The sequence below is a fragment of the Oncorhynchus tshawytscha genome, linkage group LG25 (assembly GCF_018296145.1).
Source record: "Oncorhynchus tshawytscha isolate Ot180627B linkage group LG25, Otsh_v2.0, whole genome shotgun sequence".
In the NCBI taxonomy this organism is placed as follows: domain Eukaryota; kingdom Metazoa; phylum Chordata; class Actinopteri; order Salmoniformes; family Salmonidae; genus Oncorhynchus; species Oncorhynchus tshawytscha.
This window is the reverse complement of record NC_056453.1, coordinates 2,224,183-2,250,363: the sequence shown is the minus strand read 5'-3', so window position 1 is coordinate 2,250,363 and position 26,181 is coordinate 2,224,183. Positions and strand designations below refer to the sequence as shown.

The window sequence follows — 26,181 nt, the reverse complement described above, 5'->3', positions numbered from 1 at the left end:
TTTTGTCAGGACAAGATGCTAGATATATATATATATATATATATATATATATATATATATATATATATATATATATATATATATATATATATATATATATATATATATATATAAAATTGACAGCTTAGGATAGAAAACATTCTAAAGTTTCCAAAACTACAACAGAACTGATATTGCAGGCGAAAGCCTGAGAAAAATCAAATCCGGAAGTGACTCATCTTTTGAAAGCTCTGCGTTCCAATGCATCCCTATTGAGCAGGCTTTTCATCCGGACGTGAAAAGAATTTAACCTCTAACTCCCCATCCTGGGTCCGGGAGCGTAATCATCGACTGACACTAATTGGCATAACGCAACGGACATAAATATTCCTAGAAAATATTCCTATTCATGAAAATCACAAGTGAAATATATTGAGACACAGCTTAGCCTTTTGTTAATCACCCTGTCATCTCAGATTTTCAAAATATGCTTTACAGCCAAAGCTAGACAAGCATTTGTGTAAGTTTATCGATAGCCTAGCATAGCATTTTGTCCAGCTAGCAGCAGGTAACTTGGTCACAGAAATCAGAAAAGCAATCAAATTAAATCGTTTACATTTGATGAGCTTCGGATGTTTTCACTCACGAGACTCCCAGTTAGATAGCCAATGTTCCTTTTCTCCCAAAATATTAGTTTTGTAGGCGAAATAGCTCCGTTTGTTCATCACGTTTGGCTGAGAAAGCGCCCGGAAATTGCAGTCACGAAAACGCCCAAATATTCAAAATTAGCTCCATAATATCGACAGAAACATGGCAAACGGTGTTTATAATCAATCCTCAAGGTGTTTTTCAAATATCTATTCAATAATATATCAACCGGGACAATTGGCTTTTCAGTAGAACCGATTGGAATAATGGCTACCTCTGTATTTTACGCGAGAATCACTCTGGGAGCCATCATGTGACGCGCAAGGTCAGATTGCACTTCCTACGGCTTCCACTAGATGTCAACAGTCTTTAGAATGTTGTTTCAGGCTTCTACTGTGAAAGGGGAGCGAATAAGAGCTGTTTCAACCAGTGGTCTGGCTGAAAGCCTTGAGTTGTTGATCGCGCACGGCCGTGAGCGCGAGGTCTGTTCCCTTTCATTTCTAATGACAAAGGAATTGTCCAGTTGGAATATTATCGAAGATTTATGATAAAAACATCCTAAAGATTGATTTTATACATCGTTTGACATGTTTCTACAAACTGTAATGGAACCTTTTTGACTGTCTGGACTTATTGCCCGAGCCTTTGCATTTGGATTACTGGACTAAACACGCAAACAAAAAGGAGGTATTTGGACATAAAGATGAACTTTATCGTCCAACATTGAGACCTGGGAGTGCCATCAGATGAACATCAAAAGGTAAGTGATTAATTTGAACGCTATTTCTGACTTTTGTGACACCTCTCCTTGGTTGGAAAATGGCTGAATGGTCTTGTGGCTAGGCGCTGCCCTAACATAATAGCATGGTGTGCTTTTACCGCCTTTTTGAAATCTGACACAGTGGTTGCATTAAGGAGAAGTTTATCTTTAATCATATGTATAACACTTGTATCTTAGGTCAATGTTTATGATGAGTATTTCTGTAAATTCATGTGGCTCACTGCACTTTCACCGGATATTTGTTTGAGACATTGCATTTCTGAACATAACGCGCCAATTTCAAATGAGGTTTTTGGACATAAAGATTAACTTTATCGAACAAAACACATTTATTGTGTAACATGAAGTCCTGGGAGTGCCATCAGATGAAGATCAACGGTTAGTGATTAATTTAAATCGCTATTTTTGACTTTTGTGAGGGCTCTCCTTGGCTGGAAAATGCCGTAAAGCCGATTTGAAATCGGACACTGTGGCTGGATTTACAAGAAGTTTATCTTTAAAATGGTGTAAAATACTTGTATGTTTGAGGAATTTTAATTATGGAATTTCTGTTGTTTTGAATTTGGCGCCCTGCAATTTCACTGGCTGTTGTCGAGGTGGGACGCTAGCATCCCACATATCCCAGAGAAATTAACAGCAGGTGCGCAACCTCTAATAAGGAAGTCAAGGTTCTGCTCGCCCGAATTCAAATACCTTATGTTTAGCAATAGACCTTACTATTTACAAACCGATGCTGGCATTAAGACAACACTCAACAAGCTGTATAGAGCCATATGCAAACAAGAAAAGGCTCATTCAGAGGCGGCGCTCCTAGTGGCCGGTGATTTTTATGCAGGGATACTGAAATGAGTCTTACCTCAATGCTACCAGCATGTTACCTGTGCAACTAGAGGCGAAAAAAACTCTAGATCACCTTTACTCCACAGAGATACAAAACTATCCTTAACCCTCCATTTGGCAAATCTAACAATAACTCTACCCTCCTGATTCCTGTCACCTTCCAACACGACAAAGACCCAAAGCACAGAAGACAATGCAGGAGTGGCTTCGGGACAAGTCTCTTTATGTCCTTGAGTGGCCCAGCCATAGCCCTGACTTGAATCCGATTGAACATCTCTGGAGAGACCTGAAAAAAGCTGTGCAGCGACACTCCCCATCCAACCTGACAGAGCTTGAGGGGATCTGCAGAGAAGAATGGGAGAAACAGGGTTAATCGTCTGAATACTTATGTAAATGTGTGGAGGAACGGAGCCGGATGGGTGGCTGCCTTTTTACGGGCTCCTAACAAAATGTGCTATTTTGTTTATTTTTCGAATTTTTAAACTAATTTTGTACATGATGTTGCTGCTACCGTCTATTATGGCCAAAAAGAGCTTCTGGACATCAGAACAGCAATTACTCACCTTGAACTGGACAAAGATTTTTTCTTTAATGAGTCCGACGCTCAGAATATAGCGCCTTCTCAAGACAGGGCTCAAATCCCTGTCATTCGCAAGAAGTAAAGGAGAAAACGGGGGCGTAGGTCAGGGTGCTTCGTGAGAATTCGGAGGCGAGTGTGTAAACTACCATCAGTACTATTGGCCAACGTGCAATCATTGGAAAATAAACTTGACGATCTACGATTAAGACTATCCTATCAAAGGGACATTAAAACCGTAATATCTTACGTTTCAGAGTCGTGGTTGAACGAAGACGCAGATAATATAGAGCTTGCTGGGTTTTCCGTGCATTGGCAGGACATAGCAGCTACGTCTGTTTTTTATTTTTTTTTATTTCACCTTTATTTAACCAGGTAGGCTAGTTGAGAACAAGTTCTCATTTGCAACTGCGACCTGGCCAAGATAAAGCATAGCAGTGTGAACAGACAACACAGAGTTACACATGGAGTAAACAATTAACAAGTCAATAACACAGTAGAAAAAAGGGGAGTCTATCTACATTGTGTGCAAAAGGCATGAGGAGGTAGGCGAATAATTACAATTTTGCAGATTAATAACACTGGAGTGATAAATGATCAGATGGTCATGTACAGGTAGAGATATTGGTGTGCAAAAGAGCAGAAAAGTAAATAAATAAAAACAGTATGGGGATGAGGTAGGTAAAAATGGGTGGGCTATTTACCAATAGACTATGTACAGCTGCAGCGATCAGTTGACTGCTCAGACAGCAGATGTTTGAAGTTGGTGAGGGAGATAAAAGTCTCCAACTTCAGCGATTTTTGCAATTCGTTCCAGTCACAGGCAGCAGAGAACTGGAACGAAAGGCAGCCAAATGAGGTGTTGGCTTTAGGGATGATCAGTGAGATACACCTGCTGGAGCGCGTGCTACGGATGGGTGTTGCCATCGTGACCAGTGAACTGAGCTAAGGCGGAGCTTTACCTAGCATGGACTTGTAGATAACCTGGAGCCAGTGGGTCTGGCGACGAATATGTAGCGAGGGCCAGCCGACTAGAGCATACAAGTCGCAGTGGTGGGTGGTATAAGGTGCTTTAGTGACAAAACGGATGGCACTGTGATAAACTGCATCCAGTTTGCTGAGTAGAGTGTTGGAAGCAATTTTGTAGATGACATCGCCGAAGTCGAGGATCGGTAGGATAGTCAGTTTTACTAGGGTAAGTTTGGCGGCGTGAGTGAAGGAGGCTTTGATGTGAAATAGAAAGCAGATTCTTGATTTGATTTTCGATTGGAGATGTTTGATATGAGTCTGGAAGGAGAGTTTACAGTCTAGCCAGACACCTAGGTACTTATAGATGTCCACATATTCAAGGTCGGAACCATCCAGGGTGGTGATGCTGGTCAGGCGTGCGGGTGCAGGCAGCGAACGGTTGAAAAGCATGCATTTGGTTTTACTAGCGTTTAAGAGCAGTTGGAGGCCACGGAAGGAGTGTTGTATGGCATTGAAGCTCGTTTGGAGGTTAGATAGCACAGTATCCAAGGACGGGCCGGAAGTATATAGAATGGTGTCGTCTGCGTAGAGGTGGATCAGGGAATCGCCCGCAGCAAGAGCAACATCATTGATATATACAGAGAAAAGAGTCGCCCGAGGATTGAACCCTGTGGCACCCCCATAGAGACTGCCAGAGGACCGGACAGCATGCCCTCCGATTTGACACACTGAACTCTGTCTGCAAAGTAATTGGTGAACCAGGCAAGGCAGTCATCCGAAAAACCGAGGCTACTGAGTCTGCCGATAAGAATATGGTGATTGACAGAGTCGAACGCCTTGGCAATGTCGATGAAGACGGCTGAACAGTACTGTCTTTTATCGATGGCGGTTATGATATCGTTTAGTACCTTGAGCGTGGCTGAGGTGCACCCGTGACCGGCTCGGAAACCAGATTGCACAGCGGAGAAGGTACGGTGGGATTCGAGATGGTCAGTGACCTGTTTGTTGACTTGGCTTTCGAAGACCTTAGATAGGCAGGGCAGGATGGATTTAGGTCTGTAACAGTTTGGGTCCAGGGTGTCTCCCCCTTTGAAGAGGGGGATGACTTGCGGCAGCTTTCCAATCCTTGGGGATCTCAGACGATATGAAAGAGAGGTTGAACAGGCTGGTGGTAGGGGTTGCAACAATGGCGGCGGATAGTTTCAGAAATAGAGGGTCCAGATTGTCAAGCCCAGCTGATTTGTACGGGTCCAGGTTTTGCAGCTCTTTCAGAACATCTGCTATCTGGATTTGGGTAAAGGAGACCCTGGAGAGGCTTGGGCGAGTAGCTGCGGGGGGGGCGGAGCTGTTGGCTGAGGTTGGAGTAGCCAGGCGGAAGGCATCGCCAGCTGTTGAGAAATGCTTGTTGAAGTTTTCGATAATCATGGATTTATCGGTGGTGACCGTGTTACCTAGCCTCAGTGCAGTGGGCAGCTGGGAGGAGGTGCTCTTGTTCTCCATGGACTTAACAGTGTCCCAGAACTTTTTGGAGTTGGAGCTACAGGATGCAAACTTCTGCCTGAAGAAGCTGGCCTTAGTTTTCCTGACTGACTGCGTGTATTGGTTCCTGACTTCCCTGAACAGTTGCATATCGCGGGGACTATTCGATGCTATTGCAGTCCGCCACAGGATATTTTTGAGCTGGTCAAGGGCAGTCAGGTCTGGAGTGAAACAAGGGCTGTATCTGTTCTTAGTTCTGCATTTTTTGAACGGAGTATGCTTATCTAAAATGGTGAGGAAGTTACTTTTAAAGAATGACCAGGCATCCTCAACTGACGGGATGAGGTCAATGTCCTTCCAGGATACCCGGGCCAGGTCGATTAGAAAGGCCTGCTCACAGAAGTGTTTTAGGGAGCGTTTGACAGTGATGAGGGGTGGTCGTTTGACTGCGGCTCCGTAGCGGATACAGGCAATGATCGCTGAGATCCTGGTTGAAGACAGCAGAGGTGTATTTGGAGGGCCAGTTGGTCAGGATGACGTCTATGAGGGTGCCCTTGTTTACAGATTTAAGGTTGTACCTGGTGGGTTCCTTGATGATTTGTGTGAGATTGAGGGCATCTAGCTTAGATTGTAGGACTGCCGAGGTGTTAAGCATATCCCAGTTTAGGTCACCTAACAGAACAAACTCTGAAGCTAGATGGGGGGCGATCAATTCACAAATGGTGTCCAGGGCACAGCTGGGAGCTGAGGGGGGTCGGTAGCAGGCGGCAACAGTGAGAGACTTATTTCTGGAGAGAGTAATTTTCAAAATTAGTATTTCAAACTGTTTGGGTATGGACCTGGAAAGTATGACATTACTTTGCAGGCTCTCTCTGCAGTAAACTGCAACTCCTCCCCCTTTGGCAGTTCTATCTTGACGGAAAATGTTATAGTTGGGTATGGAAATCTCAGAATTTTTGGTGGCCTTCCTGAGCCAGGATTCAGACACGGCAAGGACATCAGGGTTAGCAGAGTGTGCTAAAGCAGTGAGTAAAACAAACTTAAGGAGGAGGCTTCTGATGTTGACATGCATGAAACCAAGGCTTTTTCGATCACAGAAGTCAACAAATGAGGGTGCCTGGGGACATGCAGGGCCTGGGTTTACCTCCACATCACCCGCGGAACAGAGGAGTAGTAGAATGAGGGTGCGGCTAAAGGCTATCAAAACTGGTCGCCTAGAGCGTTGGGGACAGAGAATAAAAGGAGCAGATTTCTGGGCATGGTAAAATATATTCAGGGCATAATGCGCAGACAGGGGTATGGTGGGGTGCGGGTACAGCGGAGGTAAGCCCAGGCACTGGGTGATGATGAGAGAGGTTGTATCTCTGGACATGCTGGTTGTAATGGGTGAGGTAACCGCATGTGTGGGAGGTGGGACAAAGGAGGTATCAGGGGTATGAAGAGTGGAACTAGGGGCTCCATAGTAAACTAAAACAATGATAACTAACCTGAACAACAGTATACAAGGCATATTGACATTTGAGAGAGACATACAGCAAGGCATACAGTAATCACAGGTGTTGAATTGGGAGAGCTAGCTAAAACAGTAGCTAAAACAGTAGGTGAGACAACAACAGCTAATCAGCTAGCACAACAACAGCAGGTAAAATGGCGATGACTAGGCAGGGAGGGGTCGGATTAACTACATACAGAGCCTGAGTGCAGCTGGGGCCGACAGATAAAACATAAACAAGCAGAATGGAGTACCGTGATTAATGGACAGTCCAGCATGCATCAGCTATGTAGCCAAGTGATCAGCGTCCAGGGGGCAGCGGTGAATGGGGCAGGGAAGCTGGACTGGCGAGTATTATCCAGGTAAGGTAAAAGCCGCTAGCAGTGGCTAACAATGACTAAATAGCTTGTAGCTAGTTAGCTGGTTAGCTTCTGGAGGTTCTTGAGTGTGTTCTAAAAATTAAAAATAATAGCGATTCCGTATCACATTGGGTGAGGCAGGTTACCGGAAGGTATAAACAAATTAAAAATCGAAAAGAGATTGAAAGTAAATATGGGTCCAGTGAGTGTTTGGGACGCGGCGATTCAGACGGTTAGCAGGCCTGTGCTAACAAGCTAACAGTTAGCGGACCGGGGCTAAACAAGCTAGCAGTTAGCAGGCCGAATTAGCAAGCAAAGAGATAGCAAGGGCTAGAAAGTTAGCCTTTGGGTGGGCGTCATGATGGGGTGAGTCTGTTTATGCCTCTTCATGCGGTGACATTGATAGACCGGTCGTGGGTCCGGATATTGTAGCCCAGGAGTATGCTTCGGTGGTAGCACAGGAGCTCTGGCCGGGCTAGCTTCAAGCTAAGTGGGTGGAAACGCTAGCCAGGAGTAATCATCCGGGGTTGCGGTTAGCTAGTTGTGAAGATCCAGCTGAAAATGTTCCGTTTACGGTGGGAATCCGGGGATAAAAAAATATATATAGGTCCGTTATGCTCTGGTTAGTGTCGCGTTGTTCGAACTGGCGAGAGCTTTCCGAGCTAAAGGTTAGCTGATGACCGGTTAGCTGATGACCGGTTAGCTGAAGACCGGTAGCAATGGTTTGTTGACTGATACCTGGTAGTTAGCTGGCTAGCTTCAGTTGAGGGGATCCGAAGTAAATATAAGTACTTTTAGAGAAAAATAGCTACATTGGGTGAGGCGGGTTGCAGGAGAGTATTTAGAAGTTGAGGTTTAGCAAAATGTTTTAAAAGATATGCGAAGAAAAATATGTTTTAAAAAAACGATATATACGATATATACAAGGGACACGACACGACGTCCGACTGCTACGCCATCTTGTAAAGACAAGGGGTGTGGCTTGTGTCAACAGCTGGAGCATGATGTCTAATATTAAAGATGTATTTAATATGAGGTAGATTAACTCATGATAAGCTGTAGACCACACTATCTACCAAGAAAGTTCTCATCTATGCTGACAATAAGACCGCACTCAATGAGCTGTATAAGGCCATACGCAAACAAGAATATGCTCATCCAGAAGCTGCACTCCTAGTGGCCGGGGACTTTAATGCAGGGAAACTTAAATCTGTTTTACCTCATTTCTAGAAACATGTCACATCTGCAACCAGAGAGAGAAAATATTAATAAATAAAAACTCTAGATCACCTGTACTCCACACACACACATATACAAAGCTATCCCTCCATTTGGCTAATCTGACCATAAATCTATCCTCCTGATTCCTGGTTACAAGCAAAAACTAATGCATGAGTTAAGAGTGAATCGCTCAATACGGAAGTAATCAGATGACGCGGATGCTACAGGACTGTTTTGCTAGCAGATTGGAATATGTCCCGGGATTCATCCAATGGCATTGAGGAGTATACCACCTCAGTCACCGGCTTCATCAATAAGTGCATCCTTGACTTCCTGACGGGCCACCCCCAGGTGGTAAGGGTAGGCAACAACACATCTGCTATGCTGATACTCAACACTGGGGCCCCTCAGGGGTGCGTGCTTAGTCTCCTCCTGTACTCACTGTTCACCCATGACTGCGTGGCCATACACAACTCAAACACCATCATTAAGTTTGCTGACGACACAACAGTGGTAGGACTGATCACCGACAACAATGAGACGGCCTTTAGGGAGGAGGTCAGAGACCTGGCAGTGTGGTGCAAGGACAACAATCTTCCCCTCAATGTGAGCAAGACAAAGGAGCTGATCATGAACTATAGGAAAAGGAGAGCCGAAAAGGCCCCCCATTAACATCGACGGGGCTGAAGAGGAGCGGGTCGAGAGTTTCAAGTTCCTTGGGATCCACGTCACCAACAAACTATCATGGTCAAAACACACTAAGACAGTTGTGAAGAGGGCACAACAATATTTTCCCCTTCATGGGGACCCCAGATCCTCAACAAGTTCTACAGCTGCACACTCAAGAGCATCTTGACTGGTTGCATCACCGTCTGGTATGGCAACTGCTCGGTATCTGACCGTAAGGCTCTACAGAGGGCAGTGCGTATGACCCAGTCCATCACTGCGGAAAAGCTTCCTGCCTTCCAGGACCTATATACTAGGCAGTGTCAGAGGAAGGTCCCAAAAAAATTGTCAAAGACTCCAGTCACCCAAGTCATAGACTGTCCTCTCTTACCGCACGGCAAGCGGTACCGGAGCATCAAGTCTAGGACCAAAATGCTCCTTAACAGCTTCTACCCCCAAGCCTTAAGACTGCTGAACTATTAATCAAATGGCCACCAGGACTATTTACATTGACCACCCCACCCCCCCCTTGTTTTTACACTGCTGCTACTTGCTGTTTATTATCTATGCATAGTCACTTTACTCCTACCTACATGTACAAATTACCTCAACTAACCTGTACCCCCACACATTGACTAACGGTAACCCCTGTATATAGCCCCGTTATTGTTATTTTATTGTGTGTTACTTTTTATTTTATACTTAGTTTATTTTGTAAATATTTTCTTAACTCTATTTCTTGAACTGCATTCTTGGTTATGGGCTTGTAAAAGTAAGGATTTCACCTGTTGTATTCGGCCCTAGTGACAAATACAATTTTATTTGAAATGTGATATTTCAGTTATTTTTTTATACATTTGCTAACATCTCTTAAAATCAGTTTTTTGCTTTGTCATTATGGGGTATTGTGTGTCGATTTAAAACAAACAATTTAATACAATTTAGAATAAGGCTGGAACTTAACAAAATGTGGAAAATGTCAAGGGGCCTGAATACTTTCCAAATGCACTGTATGAGAGGCCTGTGTTTACCATAGTCATTATTTTCAGCAATGATCAAAAAAAAAACATTTCCCCGTAGGCTTTGACCAACGAGCCATGGCGGAGTTAGCCTCTGTTTCACAATTTTGACTTTGTTAAGCATTTAAATAGTTGAATGAGTGATAACACATTTAGGTGACGACTAAACCAGACATGGTTTTTCCATTGGGATTTGGTTGTGCTTTTAGATGGTTGAAAGCATAGTGATGACACATTGGAAATTCAATCTTATTGATCAACCAAATATTACCCAATTGTCCATGTTGAATTTACATGGTGTGCCCAATGGGCCACTACAAAACATTTCCTAAATTCTAGACCTCAGTTGAATCTAGTAACGAATGTTGTGGCTGTTGAACAAGTTGAGGAGACTAAATTACTTGGGTGTTACCTTAGATTGTAAACTCATGGTCAAAACAAATCGATTCAATGGTTCTAAAGATGTGGAGGTCGGTCCGTAATAAAGATGCTTTGCTTTTTCGACACCACACTCCAAAAAGCAAGTCGTACAGGCTTTAGTTTTGTCTCATTTAGATTGTCTAGTCATGTGGTCCAGTGCTGCAAGTAAAGCCCTAGTTAAGCTGCAGCTGGCCCAGAACAGAGCGGCATGTCTTGCTCTTCATTGTAATCAGAGGGCTAATATAAGTACTATGCATGCCAGTCTCTCTTGGCTAAGAGTTGAAGAAAGACTGACTGCATCACTTCTTTCTATAAGAAACATTAATGTGTTGAAAATCCCAAATTGTGCAGTCAACTTACACACAGCTCTGACACACACACACTTATCCCACCAGACATGCCACCAGGGGTCTTTTCATAGTCCACAAATCCTGAACAAATTCAAATCCTGAAAGCATACAGTATTATATAGAGCCCTTATTGTTTGGAACTTCCTTCCATTTCATTTTGCTCAAATAAACAGCAAACCTGGTTTCAAAAAACAGATATAGCAACACCTCTCCCCTATTTGACCTATTTACATTGTGTGTATGTTTTAATAAGGAGGCTACGTGTGCCTATTTTAAATTGATGTAGTTCTGTCCTTGAGCTGTTCTAGTCTATTAATATTCTGTATTATGTCATGTTTCATGTGGAACTCAGGAAGACTAACTAAATAAATATCAAATTCACCATTGGGTGTGTGTACCCTGGCGCAAATGTCTCTTTCTCCTCACTAAATAAATGAGATCGAAGTTGATAATTGTACATGTGACTTCATGATTGAATTTCAATTTACTGAATGAAGAGGGTGAAATATATTGTTGCTAAATAAAGAAGGATCAAGCATGAGGTTGCCCATGCATTTACCCCACTGAGTTAATCATTAGCTGCTAGATCATAAACTCTTAACATGATCTTGTTACTAGTTAGCACCATATTGATGACTTTAATGCTAAATGAGTACAGCAGAAACACTGCCGTACAGGTTGCCAGGTCTGACTTCTAGTTACCATGAGCTGATTCTGTCCAGGCTCCTTCCGCCTGCCCCTTCGTGGTGGGCTCTTCATCCTGATGGTTGGAAGGCAAGGCATAACCTGTGGCGACCAGCATCTCAGCCACATTGCCCTGGGGGTCGCTGGCCTCGTCGATCATGGTCACCAGCGCCATACCCTCCCGCTCGCCCAGGATCTCTACCCGCAGGAATCGGTTGCACACCATCCGCCTGAGCATCAGCACAGTCTCCTCTGACCAGACCTCTGCTGTGGGACGCACTCCTATAGGGGGAGGGGTGGGATTGTGTGTGTAACAGGCAATCATTTTTATTTTAATGTGATGAGTTTGTAAGTGATCAGGTTAACACCACCACTATCCCTAAAACACAATTTAATGCACTTCCTTTTTAAGGAATCAAAAAGGCATGAAATGGCAATACATTTCTTTATTGCTATAAGGTTGTTATTGACACCTTGGACAAATGGAATGACACATGAATAGATAGCGCCAGAAAAGCAGAAATTACAGATGAATCAATACATTGAATTGAACATGTAATAGGTCATACCTGCCAGGGCACAAGGGATGGCCTGCATTGGCAGGGCTAGGAGTTCAGAGCTGATGGAACACAGGCGACTCAGCTCCACCTCCTCTGAGTTGCCAAAGTCAATGTAGCCTACACACACCTTCTCTTCAGATGAGTAGGCCAGCACTTTGGCCCTGTACCACTGGTTGTCCTCTGGGAAGGTACACACGGAGCGAGATTGTCATAGAAAATTGCAAGATTGCATTATAATGCTTGTTTTATTCGACAGAACATTCTGTTAACTATTGTGTGTGTGTGTGTTCTACTGAGGATTGGCCTCTATGAGATAACACTGACAGGAGGAGATTTACAATGTCTTTGGGTGATAAAATCAAAAGAGCATTCCAGAAAACATGAACTAATGGTTCTGTTCTATGCCATACCAGGGAGAGACAGCTCCAGTTTGGAGTAGGAGGGCCAGACATTGGTCTTTACAATGAAAACTGTTGAAACAGCAGTAAATGTCTGCTATGTTTTAGATATCTTTCATACCAATATTAACCTTTGTGAACTGTTCCTAAGATCTGTGGTTCGTCATGTAAGTTGAAAGGGGTATATCTTGGCTATAAAAGATATTTGTACTTTTCTGTTGGTACTTTCAATGGTTCATTAGAGATAGTGCATCATTGAAAGTCAAAAAGGCTATTGCAACGCTCTTATTTGTCACGAACCTCGCTGAAGAGGGTGCCTCTTCCTGTTCGGGCGGGGCTCGGCGACAGAACCCTGCTCTCTGCGCCTGATTCCAACCACCACTCATAGTTATTCGTAACATTATTATTAAAGATGTAGTTTAGGTAGAACTCTGACTGGTGTGTGAAGTGTGGAACACTCCCCATTTGTTATGCAGAAATATGCGACCACAAGATCACTACCAACCGCGATGCCAATGCTCCACAAATTTCCTCAACCAGGTCAAGATTAAGATCAAAGGAGAGAGCTCATCATGTGTCCTTTATCTGACCGTGTATGTACCCTGAGTGAATGTGAGTACTCTAGCCTGACACAGAATTAGAGAGAGTCCTTACCATAGAATAGGGAGCAGCACACTGTGCCAGGGGCAGGTCTGAAGTTTTGGCTGGCTGGGGTCTGAGAGCAGTGGTCTCTCAGTTTCAGATGCAGCTCCTGGATCACACCTGTACAGACATACAACACTCAGCACTCATGATGCAAGAGACTGAATCACCTCCACAGGGTTACATTCAATTCACTAGGGCACATTAAAGCAAAGATTTAAAACTTTTTTATCAGTACCTCCTAGGGTTGCAAACAGGGATGCATGAACGGTGAACATATCGGGTAACATATCGGAATCGGACGATAATAGCTAAAAATGCCAAAAATCAGTATCGGCCCGATGTCTAGTTTAATGGTCGATTTTAAATACCGATGTCAGCGCTCCCGTGCATACCTATATGACGTAGGTACATGACGCCACGTAAAATTTTGCGCTACAGGTGCAACACAGCATTCCCGAACCTAAACCACAATGTCTGCTGTGTGGATCGAGCAGTCAACAAGTAGAGCAGTCAAATCAAATCAAATTTATTTATATAGCCCTTCGTACATCAGCTGATATTTCAAAGTGCTGTACAGAAACCCAGCCTAAAACCCCAAACAGCAAGCAATGCAGGTGTAGAAGCACGGTGGCTAGGAAAAACTAGCTAAACTAACCAGTCATTTGTAAGAACAAGACAATTTCAGCGAGACAACTCAAAGGCGAAATCCATTAAAGCCAAGATAATGGAATTCATTGCCCTTGACAATCAACCGTTCTCTGTCGTGAATGATGTTGGCTTTCGCCGACTGGTCGAGCACCGTTACACACTACCAAGTGCGCTATTTTTCAGATGTTGCCCTACCGGAGTCACACAGCAATAGTGTCACTGCTATTAGCTTCACGACATACATACTATGGAATCCCGTTTCTTCGCGTGTCAAAAAAGATACAGTAGCACTGTCAAAGCTGTACAAAAAAGTCTGCAAACAAGCAAACCCCGGCCACGAACGACCTGTTTACAATACCGCGTTTGTAATAAAGCATCATTTGTTTCGACCGCAACTTCTGGGGTAGCTAGCTTCAGCTTGGTACCTAACTAACACCAATACAACCCGCCTGAAAACAATGACCAGTAGAAACTGAGGTCATTTTCATTATTCTTAGCAATGATTTAGGAATCCTTGCGAGTAAGTATTAGCAAGGTTGCCACTTGTTGTTCACCTATTGAAATTGAACTTCAGTTCATGAAAATAAATAGCTAGCCAGCTACTTAACCCTGTTGCCCAAAGCTAACGTTACAAGTAGCCAGCTAGCTTCATCTGGCTATGTGAATCAAGGCACAATAAGGATTAGGCACATTATTTATGTGTATTTATGTATTTATGCTGCAGTAGTTTGTGTCGGGGGGCTGGGGTCAGTTTGTTATATCTGGAGTACTTCTCCTGTCCTATTCGGTGTCCTGTGTGAATCTAAGTGTGCGTTCTCTAATTCTCTCCTTCTCTCTTTCTTTCTCTCTCTCGGAGGACCTGAGCCCTAGGACCATGACCCAGGACTACCTGACATGACTCCTTGCTGTCCCCAGTCCACCTGGCCATGCTGCTGTTCTAGTTTCAACTGACCTGAGCCCTAGGACCATGCCCCAGGACTACCTGACATGATGACTCCTTGCTGTCCCCAGTCCACCTGGCCATGCTGCTGCTCCAGTTTCAACTTCCACCTGACTGTGCTGCTGCTCCAGTTTCAACTGTTCTGCCTTATTATTATTCGACCATGCTGGTCATTTATGAACATTTGAACATCTTGGCCATGTTCTGTTATAATCTCCACCCGGCACAGCCAGAAGAGGACTGGCCACCCCACATAGCCTGGTTCCTCTCTAGGTTTCTTCCTAGGTTTTGGCCTTTCTAGGGAGTTTTTCCTAGCCACCGTGCTTCTACACCTGCATTGCTTGCTGTTTGGGGTTTTAGGCTGGGTTTCTGTACAGCACTTTGAGATATCAGCTGATGTACGAAGGGCTATATAAATAAATTTGATTTGATTTGATTAGTGGAATTTACGGGTTGCCTTCAAAATAAAATTGCCATTGACAGTGATGCAAATGAATACAAATAGTAGAATTACGCAAACTTTTATTTTGAAGGCTAACCGCAAAGTTCAATACTGTGGCTAGCTTTACAGATGGGTCCGACCACCATTAATCAAATAAGAACTGTCTTATAAATTAGGGTTATTTGAGATGACACCTAGATGTTTTGCTACGTTTTTGGGGAAAAACATTGTTTGCATCCATAAACTAGCTAACTTTGACCAGCACTGTAGGTGCGCGAGACAACTTTACCAGCATCATAGCATATGTATTGATGAATCGTTGTGACATGAAATACGAGTGATTGATTATTCTATGTGTAGTAACTACATAAAACATGTATGAATGTGTTAAATTATGTGACATGCAGTCATATTCAGGTCCTAATTGGTCAACAAGCTTATATTGTATATTTTGACAGGCAAAGACCCAAACAGTGTTTTATAGAAATCCTGGTTGAGAATGAAACGACTGAACAAACAAACAACGAAACAGCACCGCAAGTGAGTGAAATAAATAGGTTTTGATTATGTTTTACTGGTAATGGGGACATAAGTAAAAAATAAAATAACTCTGGTCTGTGCGGTGTGTTTAACCTTTACTTAACTAGACAAGTCAGTTAAGAACAAGTTCTTATTTACAATGACGGCTACCCCGGTCAAACCCGGACGACACAGGGCCAATTGTGTACCGCCCTATGGGACTCCCAATCACGGCCGGATGTGATACAGCCTAGATTCGAACCAGGGACTATAGTGATGCATTGGAGATGCAGTGCCTTAGACCGCTGCATCCATGTGTGTGTATTAAATAGTTAACTGTACTAGAATGCTTAAAACAGCAGCAAAAATGTTAAATATCTGTATAGTTTTTTTTGGTAAGGAAAATATCAGATATTGTTATCGGCAAAAAATGTCATATCGGTGCATCACTAGTTGCAAAGGGTTGGAAATTTTACAGAAATTTTCTATGGGAAGTTAAGCCCTGGAATTTGTGGAATTTTACTTAAATTATAATTTTTTTAAAGTTCTAACAGCGAACCTTTTTTTGAGGGATACACATTGCAATTCTAGGTCTTGTGGCATTATTTGGTTAAAACAATCCCCTATTCAATGGAATTGCAACACTCTGCATGCACAGTGCATTCTTCCATCACATGTACAGCTGATTCCCAAGATTTTGCACACTAATGAGATGCTATTGAGCCCACACTACTACACTGTCTGAGCCAAGGACTACATGCTTTCTGGTAAGTTTTGATTACAATACTGGGTGGGTAAATAAACGTCCTCTCACTGTCAACTGCGTTAATTTCAGCAAACTTAACACGTGTAAATATTTGTATGAACATAAGATTCAACAACTGAGACAAACTGAACAAGTTCACACAGACATGTGACTAACAGAATAATGTGTCCCTGAACAAAGGGGGGTCAAAATCAAAAGTCAGTCAACGCAGCTGGTGGCCACACCAGACACTAAGCACTGCAGTGCATCTCATCCTCATGGACTGCACCAGATTTGCCAGTTCTTGCTGTGAGATGTTACCCCACTCTTCCACCAAGGCACCTGCTAGTTCCCAGACATTTCCGGGGGGGATGGCCCTAGCCCTCGCCCTCCAATCCAGCAGGTCCCAGACGTGAGATCCGGGCTCTTCGCTGGCCATGGCAGAACACTGAGATTCCGGTCTTGCAGGAAATCATGCACAGAACGAACAGCGTGGCTGGTGGCATTGTCAAGCTGGAGGGTCATGTCAGGATGACCCTGCAGGAAGGGTACCACATGAGGGAAGAGGATGTCTTCCCTGTAACGCACAGCTTTGAGATTGCCTGCAATGACAACAAGCTCAGCCCGATGATGCTGTGAAACACTGCCCCTGACCATGACGGACCCTCCAACTCAAAATCGATCCCGCTCCATAGTAGAGGCCTCAGTGTAACGCTCATTCCTTCGACGATAAATGCGAATCTGACCATAAATGCGAATCTGACCATCACATAAAACCACGACTCGTTAGTGAATAGCACTTTTTGCCAGTCCTGTCTGGTCCAGCGACGATGGGTTTGTGTCCATAGGCAACGTTGTTGCCGGTGATGTCTGGTGAGGACCTGCCTTACAATAGGCCTACAAGCCCTCAGTCCAGCCTCTTTCAGCCGATTGCGGACAGTCTGCGCACTGATGGAGGGATTGTGCATTCCTGGTCTAACTCTGGCAGTTGTTGTTGCCATCCTGTACCTGTCCCGCAGGTGTGATGTTCGTATGTACCGATCCTGTGCAGTTTTTGTTACACATGGTCTGCCACTGCGAGGACCATCAGCTGTCCGTCCCGTCTCCCTGTAGCACTGTCTTAGGCGTCTCGTAGTACGGACATTGCAATTTATTGCCCTGGCCACATCTGCAGTCCTCATCTATCTTGGTGTTTTTCCAGTCAGTAGAAAGGCCTCTTTAGTGTCCTAAGTTTTCATAACTGTGACCTTAATTGCCTACAGTCTGTAAACTGTCAGTGTCTTAACTACTGTTCCACAGGTGCATGTTCATTAATTGTTTATTGATCATTGAACAAGCATGGGAAACCGTGTTTAAACCCTTTACAATGAAGATCTGTGAAGTTATTTGGATTTTTACGAAATTTGAAAGACAGGGTCCTGAAAAAGGGACTATTCTTTTTTTGCTGAGATTATATTTTATATGACATACATGGTTTTTTGTTACCTAGTAAATAGTAGCCTACAGCAAAGAGTAAGTCATTTCTAACTTGTTAACAATTTCTGCTAGTTAGTTTTTGCTACCATGTGGGGTTTAGCTGTTTCCATGTTTCATTTTAACACATTTATCTTACAAAGGAGTTGTTTAATCTAACTGCTTAACTGTAAGTGTTTTCTACTAAAATAATTATAATCTTTACAGGAAAATGCCACGGGCACTATCGGATGTGGAGACAGTTCACTGCAGCTAATGTAGAAGGAAAAGCTGTGTACATTTGCAAACACTGTGCCAAATCATATGTGAAGAATGCAACAAAGATGCAGAATCATCTGGCCAAGTGCCAAAAGTTCCCTCGGCACTCACAACAAGCAACCTCTGACAAAAGTCCCTCTACTTCCATTTGAGGTGAAAATGATGAATCAGACACCTTATCGATAGCAACAGCTCATGGTCCTCCTGGAATGAGAAGTTTTTTGACTCAATGGAGGAACGTAGTCAGAGAAATTCTGATGAATTTCTTGCTCGAGCTGTGTATGCAACTGGTTCACCGCTGACGCTCACAGGCAATGTGTATTGGAAGGGATTTCTGAATGTTCTTCACCCAGCATACACCCCTCCAACCAGACATGCTTTATCTACTCATTTGCTAGATGTGGAGTTCAACAGTTCAAGTGAAGGTCAAGCAAATCATAGAGAAAGCAGACTATTGCAATCATCTCTGATGGGTGGTCAAATGTTCGTGGGCAAGGAATAATTGACTACATCATCTCCACCCCTCAACCAGTATTCTACAAGAGCACAGACAAGGGATAACAGACACACCGGTCTTGCAGATGAGCTGAAGGAAATCAATGACCTTGGACCACAGAAGGTATTTGCACTGGCGACAGACAATGTTGTGAACGTGAAGGCTGCTTGGTCTAAAGTGGAGGAGTCCTACCCTCACATCACACCCATTGGCTGTGCTGATCATGCATTGAATCTGCTCAAGGACATCATGGCACTGAAAACAATAGATACACTCTACAAGAGAACCAAGGAAATGGTTAGGTATGTGAAGGGTCATCAAGTTATAGCAGCAATCTACCTCGCCAAGCAAAGTGAGACAAATAAGAGCACCACATTGAAGCTGCCCAGCAACACCTGTTGGGGGTGGTGTGTCAAGTTTGTCAATCTCCTGGAGGGTGGTGTGTCAAGTTTGGCAATCTCCTGGAGGGGAAGGAGTCTCTCTAAGAAATAGCCATATCAGTCTGCCGATATGGACAGCCCCATAAAGAGGATCCTCCTGGATGATCTATTTTGGGAGAGTGGTAAGCAGCCTGAAACTGCTGAAACCTATAGCAGTGGCCATTGCACAGATTGAGGGAGACAATGCCATCCTGTCTGATGTTCAGACTCTGCTTTCAGAAGTAAGAGAAGAAATCCGTACTGCCCTGCCCACTTCACTGTTGAGCCAAGCAGAGGAAACTGCAGTTCTGAAATGCATCAAAAAGGGAGAAGACTTCTGCCTGAAGCCCATACACGCCGCAGCGTACATGTTGGACCCCAAGTATGCTGGCAAGAGCATCCTGTCTGGTGCAGAGATCAACAAGGCCTATGGTGTCATCACTACCGTGTCTCGCCACCTCGGCCTGGATGAGGGCAAGGTTCTTGGCAATTTGGCAAAGTACACTTCCAAGCAAGGGGTTTGGGATGGAGATGCGGTTTTGAGATGGTTTGGCTTGGAAAGTTTTTTTCACCTGGTCACAGACAGCTGATGTGTTGTGCACTGGAGTCCACACCCGAAGGGAAAAGTTGAGTGTGTAGATGTGAGAAGGAATTAACAAGCAAAGTGAGCATGCAGTTTGTATGTGGTTGCTATGAAAGTGAACTGTGCTTGCATGTGATCAGGGGTGTATTCATTCGGCAAATTCTGTTCATGTTTAGCAAATGGAACGAAACGTCGATAAACAGACCTTAATTTGTCCAATAGAAACTCTAGTTTGCAACTGTTGGACTAATGATTACACCATATATCAGCTAGATGCAGGCAAGTGTGTGCAAGACGTTATTGAATGTGACACTGTTGGTCACTTGGATTACTCAAATTTCTATCAAACCTGTGCACCTACGTTGTAAACTCATTCATAGGCTAGGTTGTAGCAACCTCATGATGGGTACAGGGAAAATTTGAGTAACCTAAACCTATTGATGATACATTGAGCTGGGTGAATGGAATGTGAATGCTAGTCATCCAATATGCTGTAATAGAAATAAGGCTCATAAAAATTATCGTCCTCCCTCATCTTAAAACAGCATCGACCGCCACTGGTCTACAGACAGCCCAACATACCCACAAGCACAGACAAAGAGTTACTACCCTCTGTACAAGAGATATGGGATGTTAATTGAATTTCTCTACAATTTTGTTCACAAATTGTTGTACAACTGTTAGTGAGCATTTCTCCTTCACCTAGATAATTCACCTTGGCAAGAAGCTGATTAAACAGCATGATAATTACACGGGTGCACCTTGTGCTGGGGAGAGAAGGCCACAAAAATGAGCAGTTGTCACACCATGCCAAAGATGTCTCAAGGTGAGGGAGCGTGCAATTGGCATGCTGACCAGCTGTTGCCAGAGAATTTAATGTTCATTTCTCTACCATAAGTCACCTCCAATGACAATTTTGGTTATTTGGCAGTACGTTCAACCGTCCTCACAACCGCAGACCACGTGTATGGCATTGTGTGGGCAAGCGGTTTGCTGATGTCAACGTTGTCAACAGAGTGCCCCATGATGGCAGTTACAGTATGGGCTGGCATAAGCTAAAGGACAAAGAACACAATTGCATTATATCGATGACAATTTGAATGCACAAAAAAACTGATGAGATCCTGAGGCCCATTGTGGGGCCCATTTTTTAACGTCTGTGACAGATGCATATCTGTATTCCCAGTCATGTGAAATCCATTGATTAGGGCCTAATGAATTTAATTAAACTGACTGACTTCCTCATATGAACTGTAATGCAGTAAAATCAATGTAATTGTTGAATCTTGTGAATATATTTTTGTTCAGTATATTTAATCTTTTCACTGAGGCAAGTACACTTACACAGGATATTAATTGAGGAAATTCTCATATCTGGCCCTGTGTGCTCCTTAAAATCGTGGCATTGAACATTTCAGCAGCCTTTTAATCCTCCATAACTGGCTACGTGATAATTGCAGCTCTGTGTGTAACATTTGACAATTTTGATTTCTTCTGGAAACAAAGCTAGTTTTATAAGGATGGGATCCACCCAAATCATTTGGGTTCCTGGATCCTTTCACAGCATTATAAGACTGTGTTGAGACAATGACACAAGCCCAGCTCAGTTAAGCCCTACCATTGTCGCTGAATTGACAATGCTTCAGCAAATGTACATTATCCCATTGGAGGTGGTAGACACAACGTAAGTAACCCAATGCCTCTGCTGATCCTACAGCTATTGTACGCAGTAACAATATGCCCATGAACAAGAGTTATTCCGTTAGCACTGAGGCGGTGTGCCCTAGTAGGAAGTGCAGTGCATGTAGCTCACCTTGCACTAACAAATAACATGAGCATGTCTACTTCTGCTAAGCTTCCCAGTAAAGCAATGAAAACAAGCAACCATCCCAGAAAAGTGCTAAAAATAGCCCACATTAACATGTAGCTTAAGAAATAAGGTTCATGAAAGCAATAACAGTCAATTATCTCAGTCTCATTCTGAACGTCGCATAGTACATGGATCCGCAAGAACCTTAGCCCTTTTGAATATTCAGTACTACACAAATTGACAGAAATCATTTATTTATTAACTAACTAAATAACACAGAATACCATACACTTACATGAGATAAAAGTTCCTAGTGGACTGACATGATATGACAGCTTGTTACACAATGGAAAGGGAGTGGGAATAGAAAGGAGAGAGTGTCAACGTATCATACATACATTTGGAAACTACGCTCACAGTTACCAGAATACTTAGCATCCTAACCACCGCTCATTCGGATTAGAAATGCAATATCTATAGATATGGTCTTTCTCTGTTGTCGCTCTATTGAAACCAATCGATACGTCTATGGGCTGTGGCTTGATGTAAGGCTCTTGTTGTCCACCAGAGGTCACAATGTCCTTAGTTGTAGAGCTTCTCTGGTCTTGGGGTGTTTGTTAGCATCAGACGAACCAACAGTTGTATCAAAAGGAGGGATTCTTCCTTCCCACCTCTTGTCTTTTAGTTAATGTTCTAGGACCACGTTTTACATGCACAGCTACAGACTGTGAATGATTCTGGTCTCTTAGCTGAGGTTCTCTTCTTCTGTAGAAATTGCGAGTTTCAGAGTTATCATTTTCAGCCGTGTAGCCACCGCTCCACGCTGTCTGGTTTCAGTACTAAGTTTCTAACCATCTCAACATGTGGATCACGGCCTCACGTATTTTTGCTCTTGTAGTTTTAACCATTCGTGATGATGTCGAGGATACACTGTCCGTCTGCTTGGTCCCAATGGTTGATTCCAGGTTCAGCTACCGACCACTTTACATGCCAGCATCAACCCGGCATGTTTTGGTCCAATGTAAACTTTGTTAGCGAGTCCTTTAAGCACTCTGGCCAAAGGGGGCATTCCGTCATGCTGACACGAACTCTGAGCTCACTTGGGCGTGGTTACTGACTAGGCACAAGTTTATATTTAAAACAACTATCCTTTTAGAAGGCTAAAATCACAACCGATCTTCAAAAAAGTATTCTCATATTTAATCATATTTTACACCACATTTAGATGTAAACATGCTACAAAGGACAAGCACACTTTCAGAGTTACTGTTACCATGATATACCATCCTTAACGGAGTCAAATAAATAAACCATATGACAGGATTATTCTTTCCATCCGCCCAGACCACTAACATTCAGACGTCAGATATTAATGTTCCAATGTCCAATCTTTTGCATTAGAATTTCTGCAAACTATCTATGACCGGCTGTTAAGTCATAAAACCGGTCCAACTCTATCCCTCTCTGGCTATCTGTCAGCCATGTGCCAAGCTGATCTGGCACCTTCGATCCTCACCAAGGAGAGAGAGTCATGGGAACATGTATTGATCAAATATTTACTAATGCTGCAGAAATTTGCTTTAAAGCAACATCCAAATCTATCAGATGTAGTGATCACAATATAGTAGCAATACCAGGGAAAAACAAAGTTCGAAAGTCTGGGCCTAATATACAGTTTAAGTCAGAAGTTCACATACACCTTAGCCAAATACATTTAAACATTTTTCAAAAATCCTGACATTTCATCCTAGTACAAATTCCCTATCTTAGGTTAGTTAGGATCACCACTATTGCAAGAATATGAAATGTCAGAATAATAGTCGAGAGAATGATTGATTTCAGCTTTAATTTCTTTCATCACATTCCCAGTGGGTCAGAAGTTACATTACACTGAGTTAGTATTTGGTAGCATTGCCTTTAAATTGTTTAACTTGGGTGAAACTTTTTGGGTAGCCTTCCACAAGCTCCCCAAATAAGTTGGTTGAATTAAGGCTCATTCCTCCTGACAGAGCTGGTGTAACTGAGTCAGGTTTGAAGGTCTCCTTGCTCACACACACTTTTTCAGTTCTGCCAGCGAATTTTCTATAGGATTAAGGTCAGAGCATTGTGATGGTGACTCCAATACCTCGACTTTGTTGTCCTTAAGCCATTTTGCCACAACTTTGGAAGTATGCTTTGGGTCATTGTCCAGTTGGAAGACCCATTTGCGACAAAGCCTTAACTTCCTGACTGATGTCTTGAGATGTTGCTTCAATATATCCACATTATTTTCTTAACAAAATGGATGCCATCATGAGGTAAGTGCACCAGTCCCTCCTACAGCAAAGCACCCCCACAACATGACACTGCCACTCCCGTGCTTCACAGTTGGGATGGTGTTCTTCAGCTTGCAAGCCTCCCCCTTTTTCCTCCAAACATAACAATGGTCATTATGGCCAAACAGTTATTTTTTTGTTTAATCAGACCAGAAGATATTTCTCCAAAAAGTACAATCTTTGTCCCCATGTGCAGTTGCAAACCGTAATCTGGCTTTTTTTAATGGCGGTTTTGGAGCAGTGGCTTCTTCCTTGCTAAGTGGCCTTTCAGGTTATGTCGATATAGGACTCGTTTTACTGTGGATATAGATACTTTTGTACCTGTTTCATCCAGCATCATCACAGGGTCCTTTGCTGCTGTTCTAGTATTGATTTGTACTTTTCGCACCAAAGTACGTTCATCTCTACAAAACAAAACATGTCTCCTTCCTGAGCGGTATGATGGCTGCGAAGTACCATGGTGTTTATACTTTCGTACTATTTGTACAGATGAACGTGGTACCTTCAAGCATTTGGAAATTGCTCCAAAGGATGAACCAGACTTGTGGAGGTCGACAATTTTTTTCTGAGGTCTTTCTTTTGATTTTCCCCATGATATCAAGCAAAGAGGCACTGAGTTTGAAGGTACACCTCCAATTGACTCAAATGATGTCAGCCTATCAGAAGCTTCTAAAGCCATTACATCATTTTCTGGAATTTTCCAAGCTGTTTAAAGGCACAGTCAACTTAGTGTATGTAAACGTCTGGCCTACTGGAATTGTTATACAGTGAATTAAAAGTGAAATAATCTGTCTGTAAACAATTGTTGGGAAAAATGACTTGGGTCATGCACAAAGTAGATGTCCTAACCGACTTGCCTATAGTTTAAAAATAAAAAAATGTGGAGTGGTTGAAAAACGAGTTAATGACTCCAACCTAAGTGTATGTAAACATCAGACTTCAACTGTAGATGTATAAGAGGTCATACAATGAGTTCTGTAATGTTTCCTATGTTGTTGATGTAAATCATATTTGTTGGTCTTCTCATGACTTGCCCTTTTGGGTGAGGATCAGAGGTGCCAGATTCTCCCGCCTCTCTCTCCACAGTTTCATGATGGTCGTAAATTCCTTGCAAAACAAACTCTTCACTGCCATGGAGTATTGAGGGAAAGAACCTATGGATAACAAAAATATTCTTCCCACCAAAACTCCATCATCTGTGGTAGCAGAATCAGAATTAGTTAGGTAACATTGATAAATAAGATGGTTTATTTACATAATAATGCTTATGTGAGATATTTGTCATTAGGATGTTTTCTTTTGGACAACAATGTTGGCAGTTGCATTTTCCTCTCTCTTCTCTGCTTGGGCTTAGTCACTTGAGGCCCAGAGAGGGGAGAGGTCAATCTTGTCTTCATATGTCAATGTATCTGTTAAACCATGTGAAGGGCTCCACAATGTCTGTACACCAGTCACTACCTACTTTTCCCATTGGGGGAGGAGTATGGCAGTGTCTGAAACTATTGTATGTCCCCTCTGAGGTTTCCCTTATCTTGATTTAGTATAGGACCTAAAAGGCTCACTGTCTTTTCTGATCTTGTCCAGGAGGGGGTGTATTTGAAATATGATATGTTGATATATGCCATTGGATGAGGTAATGTTTTGGTCCTAAGTGGTACCAAGAGCGAGAAGTAGAACCTTGTCTAAGAGAGCAAACTGAACGATAATTTATAGCTAATGCTGTCTGGCTATGAGATACTCCTCTCTCAAGTAAAATGCCCTTTGTAATGTTCCTAAGATCTGTTATTCGTCATGTGAGTTGAGATGGGTGTGTCTTGGCTATAAATGATACTAAGAACTGTTTTGTAAGCACTCTCAGAATTCATTTATAGCCACTGAATTGATCTGAGAGTCACAGGGCTATGGTGAAGCTCATATATGATTAAAGATGGACTTTATAATATACTCTGACTTTGTGTATATTTTCCAGTGATCAGATTAACATTCACATTTTGGGAAAATAAATATAAAAAATGGAACTATTTGTGAGAAGATGTAATGTGATGTTAGACTTCTAAATGAGAGAATACATTTTCATATGAAGTCTTAACCACGTGAGCACATGCATGTAAATCATGCTGAAATGGTTACTACTCTACATGCCAGCGTGAGTGTAAAGGTATCGGAATGGCTAGACAAACTTTCACGAGTGAAAAAGATGAAGACAATACAGGAATATTCATTCTGCAACTGTTTAAGTACTTTAGTCTGGTAAATGCGACCGATAAAAACCGGGAGGTACTCTGAAAGGGAAATGCTCTTAAGAATGGATCTATCAAATGACGTACGTCTGACGTATCTACAACTACGAAAGACTGATCTCTGGTCGACTTTGTCGAATCCCCAGACGGATCGAGTGTTTTCAACGAAGAGACTTCAAAGACAAACGCACGTAAATATGTAAACT

At 42.9% G+C, this 26,181-nt stretch overlaps 1 protein-coding gene across 5 annotated transcripts in view; it reads right to left on the bottom strand.

Moving 5' to 3' along the window:
• Nucleotides 1-26,181, bottom strand: part of tdrd1 (tudor domain containing 1) — a 91,120-nt gene that overhangs the window by 27,073 nt on the left and 37,866 nt on the right. For all 5 annotated transcript variants that reach the window (XM_042305962.1, XM_042305963.1, XM_024400130.2 and 2 more), the window contains 3 exons: nucleotides 13,097-13,204; nucleotides 12,054-12,224; nucleotides 11,503-11,766 (listed from right to left, as the gene is read on the bottom strand). In XM_042305962.1, coding sequence (XP_042161896.1) covers nucleotides 11,503-11,766; nucleotides 12,054-12,224; nucleotides 13,097-13,204 — 543 coding nt within the window. The remainder of the gene's footprint in view (nucleotides 1-11,502; nucleotides 11,767-12,053; nucleotides 12,225-13,096; nucleotides 13,205-26,181) is intronic.